The 14,875-nt window shown below is 42.1% G+C and overlaps 1 protein-coding gene across 1 annotated transcript; it reads left to right on the top strand.

Moving 5' to 3' along the window:
• Positions 1-483: 483 nt before the first annotated feature.
• On the top strand, positions 484-13,806 carry slc47a1 (solute carrier family 47 member 1). Its single transcript, XM_030068895.1, has 17 exons — positions 484-693; positions 1,136-1,237; positions 3,257-3,325; positions 3,456-3,604; positions 3,951-3,993; positions 4,644-4,688; positions 4,805-4,902; positions 5,413-5,510; positions 5,671-5,784; positions 8,256-8,323; positions 8,407-8,515; positions 8,598-8,673; positions 8,756-8,840; positions 8,892-9,105; positions 11,773-11,867; positions 12,488-12,592; positions 12,727-13,806. Exons 1-17 carry the CDS (start codon positions 484-486, stop codon positions 13,069-13,071), a joined length of 2,025 nt encoding a protein of 674 aa, XP_029924755.1. The 3' UTR covers positions 13,072-13,806.
• The last annotated feature ends 1,069 nt before the right edge of the window (positions 13,807-14,875 follow it).

The raw sequence follows: 14,875 nt of genomic DNA, 5'->3' as shown, positions 1-14,875 counted from the left end.
ACAGATTATCGAGCCCTGTAAGACCCCCCTCCTACAACACACACACACACACACACACACACACATACACATAGAATCCAGTATGTACATTCACAAAGTAACAAGAAAAATGCACTCACTGCTTATGCAAATAGTGAAAAACACACCTTATCCCCTTTTATTCTAGCAAACACTCACTGTGGCAATCAGCCCAGCTTTGCCTCTTAAAGCAACAATCATTCTCTTTCCCTCTTTCCATGTCCCATACACTGTATGTACTCTGTCCTTCTTAGGGTTATTTAATCAGTAACTTTGAAGGAGCGCACACCCTTGATGTATCACTAAGCCAGCCCTCATGGACTGACAGGCCAATGTTGATGTACCCCCACCCCCCCCACCACCCTCACTCGCTCTCTCTCGCTCTCTCTCGCTCTCTCTCTCTGTCTCCCCTGTCCCTCTGCGGCTCTCCCTTCTCTCTCCCCCTCTCTTCCCTTTTGTATTTGAATGGAGGAGTTGGGTCTTCCGAAGGCTGCAGGCCCCTCGGCGGGTGCTGGGCCGGTTGCTGGGGTTTCTGTTGCCAAGGTGGCAGGGGTTGAGGGAGACGAGGCGGCAGCAGTCAGCTCCAAACTTTTCCGGTGTGCGTGCATGAGGCGTTTGCTGCCGTTGGCCTACAGAGAGGAACTCTACCATGTCTTACAACTCACAGGCCCATTGGTGAGTAGGGGAAAGTTGAAGCTGGTGGGGGGTGTTATGTTATGCTTTGGGGTCTGAAGTCCTGTGACTATAGTACATTCTGTTTCTGCATCTGTTTGTAGCTGTGTTGCTTCTTTTGTAATTGCACTGTTTTTCAGTATAATGCCTCTGCATTCAGCTGCTGCTCTGAAATGCATGCATTTATATTGATAATTCAAGTGGTAATAATTCAATGCACACCAGTCAGCATTTACTGCTGGTCTTGCACAGTATAGCGATTTCACCACACTCCTTTTTAACTGAAGATGAACTTCCATATAGCAGAGTGCAGTGATAAGCTGTTTCACCAAAGCAAGCCAGTTAAAAGCAATAACATACTGTGCAAGTTTCACCTCAGGAGTGATGAGCCCTGAGCCATGTGGTCACAACCTTTCTGTCCTACATTTTGTGTTTGTCTCTACAGCTGGTGTCTCGGATCCTGAACTTCCTCCTGCCGTTTGTTATCACCATATTCTGTGGTCACATAGGGAATGCTGAACTGGCTGGATACGCATTGGCCTCAGCGGTACGAGTTATACTCATTTGTGAGAAATATATAACCACTGAACTACTAGCACTATTAGTATTGTACATACAAATAATAATGCAACAACTCATAGGACTGTATCCCCCAAAGTTGGTTGGTGATAGGAATGATGATCATGACCATGTTGATGGGAATCAGGCAGTTGACACCTGGCTTTGGCTGCTTATTGATGTTGGAGGTCAAAGAAGAAAGGCAGGGCCATGTTAATGAGCCTTGAGGGTGATGAGAAGTCCTTTTCACCAAATCTTGCATTTCACTTGAAGGCTTTGGAATTCTTGATGATCTGGTGCGATGTACAGGAACCAGTGAACCTCATTTTTTGTCGGTCTCTAAACATACAAATGACTGAGAAGGCTCTGTTAACACAGCAATACTCTGGTGCTTTGTTGATTTAATCCTTGTTGCAAGGCCAGATTTAGCAAAAGTAACAGAAAGAAAATCTCTTGTGTCTGGCTTTTTTATCTTTGTATTTCATCACACTCTTGCACTCACTTTTTATCACTATGCTTCTGCTTTTATCACCGTGCAAATCAATGTAACTAATCTAAGAGCATTCAAGCAGCAATGCTCTGATGAAGGAACTCTTCGTCATAGTTTTGACATTCACATTGTTGCAGCAAAGCCAAATATAGAATGCAGGGATTAAGATGACAGGGTGACTTGAATCTGGTGGTGTCATTGCAAAACCAGAACATAAATAAAGTTTGTTCTTTTACTTGTGTAACGATTGCTCTGCCTACAGAACTGAAAGGCATTCTGCTGGATGATTTATGGAGAATACTACACAAGTGTCTTGTTAAATGCAATTTTGGATACTTGGGTTCAAGTGATTCAGGTTGTCATAATAGAAAATAGTGTAGTTTGTTCCTCAAACCACTCCACAGTAGCAAAAGAACATGGTTGTGAACCTGCAAATGATGGACGGCATTTGTGAGGGCTAGACCAAGAAGAAAAAATGTGCCTCTTTATGGAAGATACTGTAAGAAACACCTTCAAAAAGAAATTCGGCTTTTCTACGTGACTGGCTATTAACCAGTAAACAGGAACCTTTTGTGCCATTATGCTGGGCGAGTATTCATATAGAAGCCAGACAGCTGAGTGTGTCAGTGCAGTTTTGTCAACAGGGTTATAAAGCGAGCACTTCCTATTGCAGCTGCCTTGCTGAGTCAGGTGAACAACATCTGTAGAAGAACTGTCCTCACCCACATCCTCTCTGAACCTGGTTTAGAACATTTCCTAGTAATTTTTAAATGCACTTTTGTTCTCATTAATGAATGACAAACAGACTAAAGCCAATGCTGACTCTCCGAGCTTAACCTGGACCTCTGTAGTTCAGACTGTGACATTTAGCATGCTTTCTCCTAAATAACAGCCATATTGTGTTCATGTTACCAAGTTTGATTTTGCTAGAAACCCAAGCTCCACTGGGCACGCTCCCAGCACAAACATTCATCAGCTTAACTTTACATTCCCCACTCAATATAGTTAAACATCTACCTTATCTCTGTCACTGGGACCTCCTCAGCATACACAGTTCAAACCGGTGACCATAACCCCAAAACCTACAGTGGTTTGCCACTGTGTGCCCTCCCTTACCATTACCACTGTGGCTGCCTGAAAATACATTTCAATCTTTTCTCCCTCACAGACAAATCATATTTTAATGTCTTCCTTCCAATGAGAACACCAACAAATTACTAACCAACTAATTGTAAGTGTTTGCTGTCATTTGCTGCTGTGGGACACTGGAGCTTGCATTTATGTTGCCAGCTGTCCTTTGGAAACACTTGTTTTACATTCTGCTATGCATCTCAGGGGAGCTTTAAACATAAGGTACAGGGAAGGCCTTCACCCACACAGTGATTGAGATTTTGGGAAGATGGTCCAATAAAAAATCATTACATTAGACAATACATTCATTTTCAAAAACACAGCGTGACAAAAAGTTACAGTTATTCAGTTTTTGCTGTCTAACTTCGGATATTTGATTTTTCTCAGACCATCAACGTGACCACGACTTCAACAGGCTTTGGCCTTGCAGTGACTTGCGACACACTCATTTCTCAGGTGAGTGGCGTATAATATGAGCATTGGTGTATAAATACCAACATCATTTCACTGAACATGCAAGGCTTTAAATCCGAACCAAAGTAAATCCATTAGACTCTCAGTGCTCATGTGTCTTTGTGTTTTGCAGACGTTTGGCGGTAAGAACATGAAGCGTGTGGGAGTAATTCTCCAGAGGAGTATATTGATCCTGCTGCTGTTTTGCCTGCCCTGCTGGGCTCTTCTCATCAACTCCCACAACTTATTGCTCGCCATGAAACAGGAGGATGAGGTGGCGAGGTACGTTCACTCTCGCATTGAGAGAGGATGCATGTAAGCTTATTGGTAGCCACATGCACATGACTCCTTCATGTGAGTGCATACTTATTTGTAAGAAATAGTGATGGTCCATTTAAGGCAAAATATTAAGTCAGTAAAAGAGTATTAACACATTGTGTGGACACATTGTTTTTTAGTCTTTTTTTCTCAATGCCACTAGTCTCAATGATCTGCGAGTTGTCATTGTATTCTATGCAGATGCAAACACATACAAGGCATGTCAGAGCATATAGACAATACACTACAGTGGTGTGTGTACACTCCAATTTGTTCCGATGTGATGTTACTCTGTTCTTGCTTGCTCTAGAATTGCCCAGCTCTATGTGATGGCATTTCTACCAGCTGTCCCAGTGAGTACATTGTACTGATGCACTTCATAAGGAGTCTGAAAAATCAGTGAATGTTAAATCTGCATTAATATGAATTTAGGTCTATTATGCATAATACTTCAGTCAAAGAGAGGGGCCTACAGACTAGTGGGGTTTTGTGTCATCAAATTTCCCCCCTAAATGACGGCCCTGCATGACCAGCATGGGAACAATACCGCTGTATTCCAGATTATTAGATCTCTCTCATGGCTCTCTAATTTGGGTCATGTAAACTGCATGGCGTTCACCATTCTATTTGAAAGTCCAATTTAGAATGTCTGGAAGTACCAACCTGAGTGCCCTGTCTGGCATCTAAAAAGTTCTGTAAGTAAGTAAAGTTTATTTATATAGCATCTCTCACAGACAAGGGTCACAAATGGCTTCAGAAAATGCAGGTAAAACACTGAAAAAACAAACAAACAAACACATAACAGGGGAGTTACACAGTGTTCCATAAAATAGAAACAAAGCAAACCAAATAAACTGTCTGAACTGAGTTTCCTCTGGGTCTGAACAGTCTATGACAGGTTTTTCTTTCACATTCTGGTCTGATTGTTATTTCTACAGTCTTGGTGTTGCGTCTGTAGTCATGTTTCGAGAATTACATGCCCCTTTGTCTTTGCCTACACCAGGCAATGTTCCTCCACCAGTTACAAGTTTCCTACCTTCAGAATCAGGTAAGTTTTCACCTCTGTAGATTAGAGAGGACCAATAAATAATATTTATATGGTTGAAATATAAGCTACTCAGATTGTGCACTTGATTGTGAATTATCTATCTTTTTATCTGTCAGGGGATCATTCTGCCTCAGATGTACACGGCAGCAGCAGCAAACATTGTTAACGTGGGTGTCAACTACGTCTTAATCTTCAGCCTCAATCTGGGTGTGATGTAAGTGTGCTCATGGTCTACTGCTCCTCCACCTTCCCATCTATCATGGACTTGATATGCCATCAAATTCAAACCACAACAAAACAAAATATATTGGCATAACATCGAGAAATCCCAACACTTTAACTTCAAGAAACTTCAACTCTGTCCCCTCTGATCACTATTATCCAAACAGAGGTCAGAAAGCTCCCTATGTGTTTAAGTCTATGTTAGAAAATTGTTATGTGTGTGTGTGTGTGTGTGTGTGTGTGCGTGTGTGTGTGTGTGTGTGTGTGTGTGTGTGTGTGTGTGTGTGTGGGTCGGTGGGGGGGCTAGATGGCTTAATATGGTCAAGCCATAACTTTACCTTGTGAACCCACTGACCTCTACTGACCTTTCAGTGTGGGATGCTTGCCTTTCATTGTTAAGAGAGAGGGGTGGAGTTGGTGACAGGGACCAGAAACGTGGTGCACAGTATCACCAGACATCCCAGGAATATAAACATAAATTTCACGTTATATGTGTTTACAGCGGATCAGCAGCAGCTAGCAGCCTTTCTCAGATCACCATCTGCCTGCTGTTGTTTGGCTACATCCGATGGAAGAAGCTCCACCAGCAGACATGGGGAGGTGAGAGTCACCACATATGCGCATGCATAATACACAGCTATACACAATAAATAAACAAATACACAAATATAAAATAACCATTTTTTTTTAGCAAGCTGTATTTCTCTACAGGCCATTTTGAATATTTTTTTTGTTTCTACATGTGAACTTCCTCCTCCAGGCTGGTCCAGTGAGTGTCTGCAGGAGTGGGGCTCCTACATGCACCTAGCTGTTCCCAGTACTTTAATGATCTACTTTGAATGGTGGCTTTGGGAGGTTGGAGGTTTCCTTGCTGGTCAGTGTTTGCGTATTTATTTGCATACACCAATGTCATTTTTCTAAAAACCATATAATGTCAGGATTAAGAGCCTATAATTAGCAACCATTTGACAGCTAGCTGTTTCCCACCCTCTCTCGAGCAAATGGACAGTTCATGATATTAGCGAATGCTGACATGTCTTTAGCAAATGTAACAAACGCCCCTGATTGGTAATAAATGTTAAAAACATACCTGTTCCCTGTTAGCATTGTTTAAAGGGTATCTAGCTGCAGGCATCATCATGGCATCCATGAAACCATCTGGGGGAAGGATTTTATTTCATGCAGGGGGAAGGAAGTTACACATACACACATGTGTTACTAGATTAATTAAAGTTTTGTCCAATTTAATTGCAGCGGAACCTTTTGAGTGAGTGAGCGTGCACAACCCCACAGTCCTGGCTCTGTTACACTGAGGCCCCGTTTACACGACAACAGTTCTGATGAAAACGGAAAACTCATTCCTTTGCGTTTTTTAAAAAGTTCCATGTTTATACAATAACCCTGTGAGAACTATCCTCGTACATACGGATCCGCAAAAACAACTGAAAACGCTGTAGTGTGCATGCCAGGCCAGTAGGTGGCGGTGTAACTTTGCAATGTAACTCCACAGAGTAGCACTGCGCGCCTGCGTACAAACGCTTTGGCGGCCACCATTGTTGTTTTCCTGTTCGCGCATGGCTGAAAACGTCATAGTCACGTGCGAAGTGGGGCCGTGTCGTCATCGTTTTCACAAGAATTTTGTTTTTTTCTCAGTTTACATGCAAACACGAAATGGGAGTTTTCCTAAATCTTCACTCTGGCCGGAGTTTTTAGAAAGAATTGTTTTCAGAGGCCAATTCGCTGTTTGTGTGTAAAAGAAGGGCATAAACGAATGTCTCTGTTTTCAAAAATACCCATGTATGTGTAAACGGGCCCCGAAACACAACAGAACCTTAATTAATGTAATTAGAAACATCTGTGTTTACCTGCAATTTATGCCAAAATGACTGCTGTGAAAAAGGTCTATGGCAAGTTTAGCAGCTTTACTTGTGAAAATAATTGCTAGTGCTTTGTACTGACACTAGCACTGCACTAACATTAGCATGTATGTTAGCATTGCCAGCACTGTACTATGGATTGATTAAAATGACATAGGCCTATACTTATTACTTTTATGGCATTTCTCCTTTATTTGACAGTGACAGTAGAGAGAGACAGGAAAGGCAGGGGAGAGAGAGAGAGGGGAGAGGGCAGCAAAGAGCCTGAGGCAGGACACTGCGATCAGGCCTCAGCCTTGGTACATGGAGTGTGCTCTTATCCGGTGATATAGGCCTATACTTAATTATAAAACAGTGGAAGTTGCAAAACATGGACATTTCAGTATTTAAGAAACACACTTAAGAATAAAATGCAGTTCAGAGTGAAAAACAGCATATGCAGCTTTTATACTTCAGTACGGATCATTTTGATTGATCCATCACACAATACTAGCAGTTATTTAAAGACCTGTGGTGACTAACACACTGTTATGGCATAACCTAACTTTTGTAGCAAAAACAGACCATTTAGCTGAACAACAGCAAAGCATCACATGACCTCTTTCACTTCACAATATTACCAAAACCTATAGAAAGAGAAAGCTGAGCCTTCGCCATTGACTGCTGTGAGACAGAAAAAAAGAGCGCAGTACAGTGTTTTAGCCATTAGGGGCAGTGCTGAGCTCTTGCTAAACAGAGTAGAATATATGGTGGCCTATGTGGCTAAATGCTATAAAGTGATCCATACATGTGTTTCTCAATATTTACCTGGAACTGGACTGTTTAATTATTATACAGCCCAGAATTTATTCTGAAGAAATAATTCTAATATGATGTGAAATTGATGGTTGTAAAATTAAGGCACTTTCAGAAGATTTCCTTTAACTTTGAGGCTATGTGGTGTTCAATGGCTGTATATTCAGAGGGGGAAAAGCATTTTCTCGTAAATGGTTCCAGATTTCATTCATCTAAGCACATAGAAATGTGTTTCTTCTTAACCAGCATCCGGCCGTCTTCATCAATGCATCGTAAAAATATTATTACAATTTAGTGAGCTGCTTCTCTGGTCAAGTCCCACTGACCGCTGTTCATTTTGCTTTGTTTAGCTCAGTTTTAGCAATCCACATTGCCCCCTGGAGGTGGCCTCACACATTCTGGTGAATGCCTTCTGTCTCCCTATGCAGTAAACTATCTCTCTGATGTTACTTCCTTCCCCATGGGGCGTCCCCCCTCGTGGATTTCATGAATGTTGCCATGATGTCTGCAGCTGGGCCCTTCTCATTTCTTCAAGGGTGACAATACAAGTCAGTCGGTTATGGAATGCTTGCTTCTCACTGACATTTGGAGCCGACTTTGCGAGTGTGCAGAATTGCTTAGTTTAGCAGTGATGTTCAGTAGGATAACCTGGATATCTCCTTTATCATGTTAGGTATACTAGGTGAGGTGGATCTTGCTGCCCAGCATGTGCTGCTTGAAGCAGGAGCCATAACATATATGGTGAGGATCATTGTTTGACGTTACTGACCACATTATTTTGTCAGATGCAAGTGACACCACTGAGCAATGTGGGGCCCTTACAGTTCCCTCTAGGAGTCCATGCAGCTGCCTGTGTGCGTGTTGGGAATGCTCTGGGAGCAGGGGACACTGCCAGGGCCATGGTCACCTGTAAAGTGGCCCTGGCTCTATCAGGCAAGACACACACACACACACACACACACACACACACACAAACTTGCAGGAATATTATGTAATTAATATGTTTTTGCTGTAGGAGTGCTTGCTATGTTCCAGGGCATTGTGATCGCTGCCTCCAAGTCTGTGCTTGGCTACATCTTCACCTCAGATGAGTGAGTTTCAGACACGTGTGTTCCTGTACCATGTCAAAGACATCACTGATTTCTGATGATCTTCTTCCTCTCATGACCGCAGAAACATTGTGGCGATTGTCTCGGAGAACCTCGGCCTCTACACATTCATACAGTTCTTCGATGCTCTGGTGGTAAGTGATATGACAGTTGAGTGCTGTAACTTGTTTTTGTTTTGCATTGTTCCCCTTGTTGAGTAGTACACAACAATGCTGACTGTCATGTTTCTTCTGTTCAAACAATGTCTTTATTTTCTTTATTTTTCTTGTGTGTGTATACAGTGTGTTTGCTCAGGGATCCTTGTGGGGGCCGGGAAGCAGAAGATCGCTGCCATATCCAACTTGGTGTCGTACTACTGCATAGGTCTGCCAGTGGGAATAGCTCTAATGTTTGCTGCTAAACTCAGAATATTAGGTAATGCTTTCATATTATACTCTCTTTCTCTAAGGCTATTTTCACACTGTGGCTAAAATTGACCTATTTCTTATTTTTCCTCAGTTCTGATCTTTTTGCTTTGACTTTTTTTTGTCCACCATTGCCCAAATCAGAACTGAAATGATCAGATTCAGTATGTGTTTTTTTCTGTTCACACTGGCATAAAAATCGGATCTGTGTCACATTTGAGGGAAAAAACAGATCTAGGTCACTTTTTTTCGGGCTGTCTGAGAGCAGCCTTAGTGTTTCTGTGACCAGAGTCCAAATGAAATCCCCTCAAACGGGAATCACAATTATCCCGATGATCTTATTAAGTCCGGCCTATGTAAACATATACAAACAAGTTTCCTAAACCTAGAAACAAAAGGCAAGACTCAAGCCTATGCTTGAGTAACAAATGATGTCAACTTATTTTATAGTTCTTTGTTCTTTTTATGGTTCAAAATATTAAGCAGCAACATAGATTTTTTCAAAATTCTTCAGTCTTGGGGTGCCCTGGTGGCTCACCTGGTAGAGGGTGAGCCACCAGGGCACACACACACATACAACATTGCATCATACAAACATGATGACCAGAAACCATGGTAAAAGTGCTCCATAGGTCAAGGCTCACTGTTCCTATAATGTTTTGTCTTGCATTTTGGGACCAAGTACCTCCGTCTGGAGGGGAGAAGCTGGAATTCACAGTTCAAAGGGAGAGAGTCATCATTTAAAATAGAAAAAGCAATCCTGTGTAGCTGTCTGGCATACAGGGATGCTGGGGAAAGCTGAAACTCACCAATCAGTCGAGAGGACCATTTGACTATTTGGTTTAAGGCATTCCTCTCTTTTAAGGATATGTGACAAAACCATGGCACCAAAGAAAATGATAAAACCGATTCAATAAACGCACGATAAAACATGCTCATAATAGTGTGGTCAGTATGAAAGCTTGAGAGCTTCCTTAAACAGTACAAACGCTGTTGACCCTTCTTGCACACAGCTTCACAGTTGGCTACAAAGTTCAATGGCTTTTGACATCTTGCAGGCCAATGATAAAATGCTGGTTATCCTTCAATTTATCACTCTGCCCTTGTATTTCATTACTAGAATCCAAGGCATCGAAACGACAGTAAAAACAATTAAAAGCATTTGCAAGATCCGAGTCAGAAGTAAACCCATTTAGAGTGACCCGGGTGCCGCTCTCTGGGTTGTGAAGGCCTGCAATTGTTTTCGTGCTCGCCCAGGCTGACCCAAGTTTATTTGCTGCCAATTTTCACTCCAATTCTAGTTTATAATTTTGCTTTGCCAGTAGAATTTCAATTTTTAATTCTTTAGTGGCCGAATGCAGATCTGAAGCAATTCTCTGCTTGAAAGCAAGAGGCTTCCTCTGAAGACATGATTTTACTGCTTTGTTATTGGGATATATTTTAACCCACTTACATGGGATGATCATGTCCCTGCAGAAGGTAATGTATGAGCATGTTACATCGACCAGTGAGTCCAAATCATTACCACAGGACTGTGTAAAAACGTCTCAGTCAGTGCAGTTAAATCGTTCTTGTAGGAAGAGAACCGATTCTTCGGACCAGACCTTTATGTCCTTAGTCATAGTCTTTTCTCTTTTGAGGACAGTTTTATATGTGGGGAGCAGATGCACGCAGTTATGGTCAGCAGAGCCCAGAGGGGGAAGTGGAAGAGATTTGTATGTGTGCTTTAGTGATCCATAACATAGATTCAGTGTCTTATCCCGTCTGGTCGGACAGGAGTCATATTGGTAAAAGTTTTTAAGAGCCTTATTGAGGGAAACGTGATTAAAATCGCCCAAAATAAAATTTGGTGCATCAGGAGAAATCGCCTGTAATTTTTGCGCCACCTCAAAGATGGTGCTGGAGGCAGCGGCAGAATCTGTTTTTGGGTGAATGTACACAACTGTAATAAAAAGTTGAGGGAACTCACGGGGTAAATAATGTTTGGTGTACAGATACGCTGTCTGACAGTCACAGCAGTGCAGTAGCGTCTGTTGACATATAAACATACCCCTCCTCCTTGTGATTTCCGCGTGAGCTGATATGGAGCCCCAAAGCCTTCTATGAATAGGTCAGAGTCCTGATCACGCTCAGAAAGCCATGTTTCACTGAAGGCCATGACGCAGCAGTCCCCAAAGTCCTTCTGGTAGCGAACGTTTCCCTGCAGTTCGTCCAGCTTATTTCTCAGGGACTGGACGTTTCCCATGATGAGCGGAGGTGGAGGAATCCGTTGAAGCGGCTTCTTCCTCAGGCGTAGTCTGACGCCTCCTCGTTTACCCCGTTTTCTCTCCTTCTTGTCGCACTTTAATCTACCCGAACCATTTGACCTGATTTAACCTGAAAAATACAGTCGTCAATCTAGAGACAAGACTGTTTTCCTTAGTTTGTGAAAAGGTGATATTATGGAGATTCAGGGTTTTGGTTGGCCAGCAGCAGTATGCAGTGTAAGTTGCAACTCAGGTTTTATCTATGTTTTTTATTATTTGTTGATCCATTAAACAATTTACAACAGGACTGTGTGAATAAATTTGACTTATTTTGGTTTTTAGTGTGGATTAAACAGGTTCAGTTTTATATCTGTTTTGTGTGTGAGTATATACTTTAAATGTCTTGCTTATGCTTGTGTATCTTCTGTTAGGCTTGTGGACGGGTCTCTTTATATGTGTCGTTCTTCAGACGGGTTTCTTCATCACTCTCATCTTCAAATTAAACTGGCAGAAGGTCACACAAGAGGTAGGATGCCCTGGACTTGTACTGTGAACATCGTTGGGGTTATGACTATGTTCCATTATCAAGATGCTGCCTCAGCAGTAAATTCTGGCATCAAAGAAGCTCCCACATCTAATGATGACAATATTTCTTTACACAGGTAAAATACGGGCTGGTCAATATAGCCAAAAAAAATTGAATCTGCTCTGTTTCTCTTCTTATACTCGCCTAGTACTGAGACCTAAAACATTATAGCAGACAACTCAGGTCAAAATCAACTTGAACTTAACACACTCAACTACATCACAGTAGTCATCTGAAGTGAAAGAGAGAGCAGATACTGCAAACATCCTCCCAACTCCACCCCCACACTAATCTGTAGCAAATAATCTTTAGCCAAAATTATGCAAAAAGTAGTTGTTGGGTGCAGATGATGGGTCATGTGTCTATTTTTAAAGGGAGGGTGATTATATGTTTTCTAAAAGATGAATATTATTAAATATTTGTTCATGCACCCACTTATTTGTTCATATACCCCCATAATGTAAAGGATGTAACTCAGATTCTGTTCATAACTTAATAAAATCATACCAAATGTGATTACTATGCATCGCCCCATAAGACTCACTCTCATACCATTTCAGGCCCAACTGCGAGCTGGCAAGAAAGTGCTGGTGACATCAAAGCGTCCTGCTAGTATGTTGGTGACTGAGGCACTGGTCCCTGACATCTCTGATGGTCCTAACACAGTAAGTGTGCACACTATGCAGGCTTCAGATAAGCAGGGTGAAATTCATTTTTTGTGTATGTGAATTGGTGTTTATTTTTTATATACTATACTCACACCGTGCTTAATAAAGCATCTGTACATCTTCCCCAAAAGGCCAAATTGGAAGGTGAAGAGGCACCCAAAGCAGCTGGCTACAGCCCTGTCAACACCCAGGACCAGGAGCTGAAACCAAGCCACGAGGCTGAGGGAAGCAACAAAGATGCAGGAGGGCCCGAGGGGGACGCTGACGTCAAACCTCAAGCCCCACTCTCTGTCTCCCAGCTCGTCATGCGTCGCGGACTCACCCTGTTGGCCACAGTTCTCATCTTGGCCGTAGGTGTTGCTATCCACTTTGCCTTCCCCCCGCCGGAGCCCTCTGCTCACACCAGGACCAACGTCACTCTGGACTGGGCTAACAACTCCACTCCTACATCGACAACTCCACTTGAACCCCTCTGAATGCAGACACCTAGTGGCTGCACACAGTTAATACAGTCGTGCCAAAAATGACTGTTTCCCCAATTTATCAGTACAGAGAAATGTTTTTTTTCCCCTCTTTCCCTCAGGGGGGTTGTATTCTTGTGAAGCAGTGTTAAGGTTCACAGTGACACATTTACCTACTGTATGAACCTACATTTTCATATCTTTCTACAAACAAAACATGTGGTAAACGGCCCTGATACGGCTATGAGCTACTGCGCTGAATTAACAAAGTATTACTATGGCTTCACTGGGCATGGAAAGCACCTACTGTGGCTGCTCTTTGCCTAGAGAGAAGAAGAAATATAACAAATGAGTTAGTGTGTGTTTTGAGTCAGCAGGCGTAATGCACTACTGAGCAAATCACACAGATAGCTATACATCAGATGAGTTCACTGTGCCTGTCCACTCTTGCAGTCAGACCTGTCAGGTGAAAAAGAGGCCCATGTGAAGGAGCTCCAGAACAGCAAAATGAACAGCCGAACAAGGGGGTTCCGGTCTCCAAAATCCACATTTGACCCCTATTCAGTTTGAGCATCATCACTGCAGCCAAGATGTGACGGATAAGGTGTTCCTCTGGGACTATGGGACACATTACAAATCCCTCACCAGGAGACCAGTTTGGCATCTGAGCAGATGGTTTTCTAGAGACAAATGTTGATTTCTGTCCCTTACTGATTAACACCATTTTTCACTGTGATGCATGACTAATTTTTTTCTGTTGTTTTAACTTTTGAGTTCATTGAATCGTTGAATTCATTAAATCTGCTGTAAATATGTGATCCTTAATTTACTGATATGTTGTGTAAATAACTAATGCATTATATAACATTATATAATTACATATAGGAAATTTAGCATTTTTTTTGGCTACAGTTACATCTGTAAATTTGTACATTTCTACACTGTGTATTGCTCTGTTACACTCAGAACTTGTTTTTTTTTTAGGGAGGACAGAGATAATCAATAAATAATATCAATGCCTCATTCTGCCACTAATGCCTTTGGACAGCCACAATAACATCACTGAAAAATGACTTTTCAGTTGCTTAGCAATGAATGAAGGTGGATAAGGTCATGTGAACTCCACACAAACAGGATCAAAGTCTTTGCTTCAGGCTTTGGTGCAATCTAGACTGGAAGTCAGAACATAATTTTTCCAAGAAGTGAGCTAATTGTGGATGAATTCTTCTCACATAACACAAGTTTATTTTGAAAGCAGCCCAGAAGATTGTCGAAGCTGGGACACCTGAGCCCTCAAATTCAAATAAGCACACACACAGACACACACACACACACACACACACACACACACACACACAGACGCACACACAAGAAACAGAGATTCAGGATACTGGCTGCAAGCAAAAGTTGCACAGTTCTATATATGCTGTCATAAAAAAACAAAACACAACAAACAAACAAACAAAAAAATCTCCATTGACAAGCGCAGCTCTCTGCCAAATAGCAACAAAGAGATGACACTCGGATGATGGTTCTTTATTTGGAATGGGCCCCAGCATGCCAGACACAAGCAAAAAAATTAATATGGGAATGCAAACACAAGCTCAGTACGGACACTATGACGAGGTCATTGTTTTGCAAGTCCCACGTAAGTCTCAGGTTCTGCCATTCAAGTTACAAGTCAAGATAGACAAGTGAAAGTCAAGTAATAAGCCTGTTGATGTCCCTTGTCTTTACACCTCATTGATTTGTCTCATATCAAGTTCAGGCTTCTACAGTAACTTTGTCCATTGTATTGACATCAAAGGAAGAGCAGATT

This window comes from Myripristis murdjan, chromosome 14, assembly GCF_902150065.1.
Source record: "Myripristis murdjan chromosome 14, fMyrMur1.1, whole genome shotgun sequence".
In the NCBI taxonomy this organism is placed as follows: Eukaryota; Metazoa; Chordata; class Actinopteri; order Holocentriformes; family Holocentridae; genus Myripristis; species Myripristis murdjan.
This window is presented reverse-complemented; position numbering and strand designations above follow the sequence as displayed.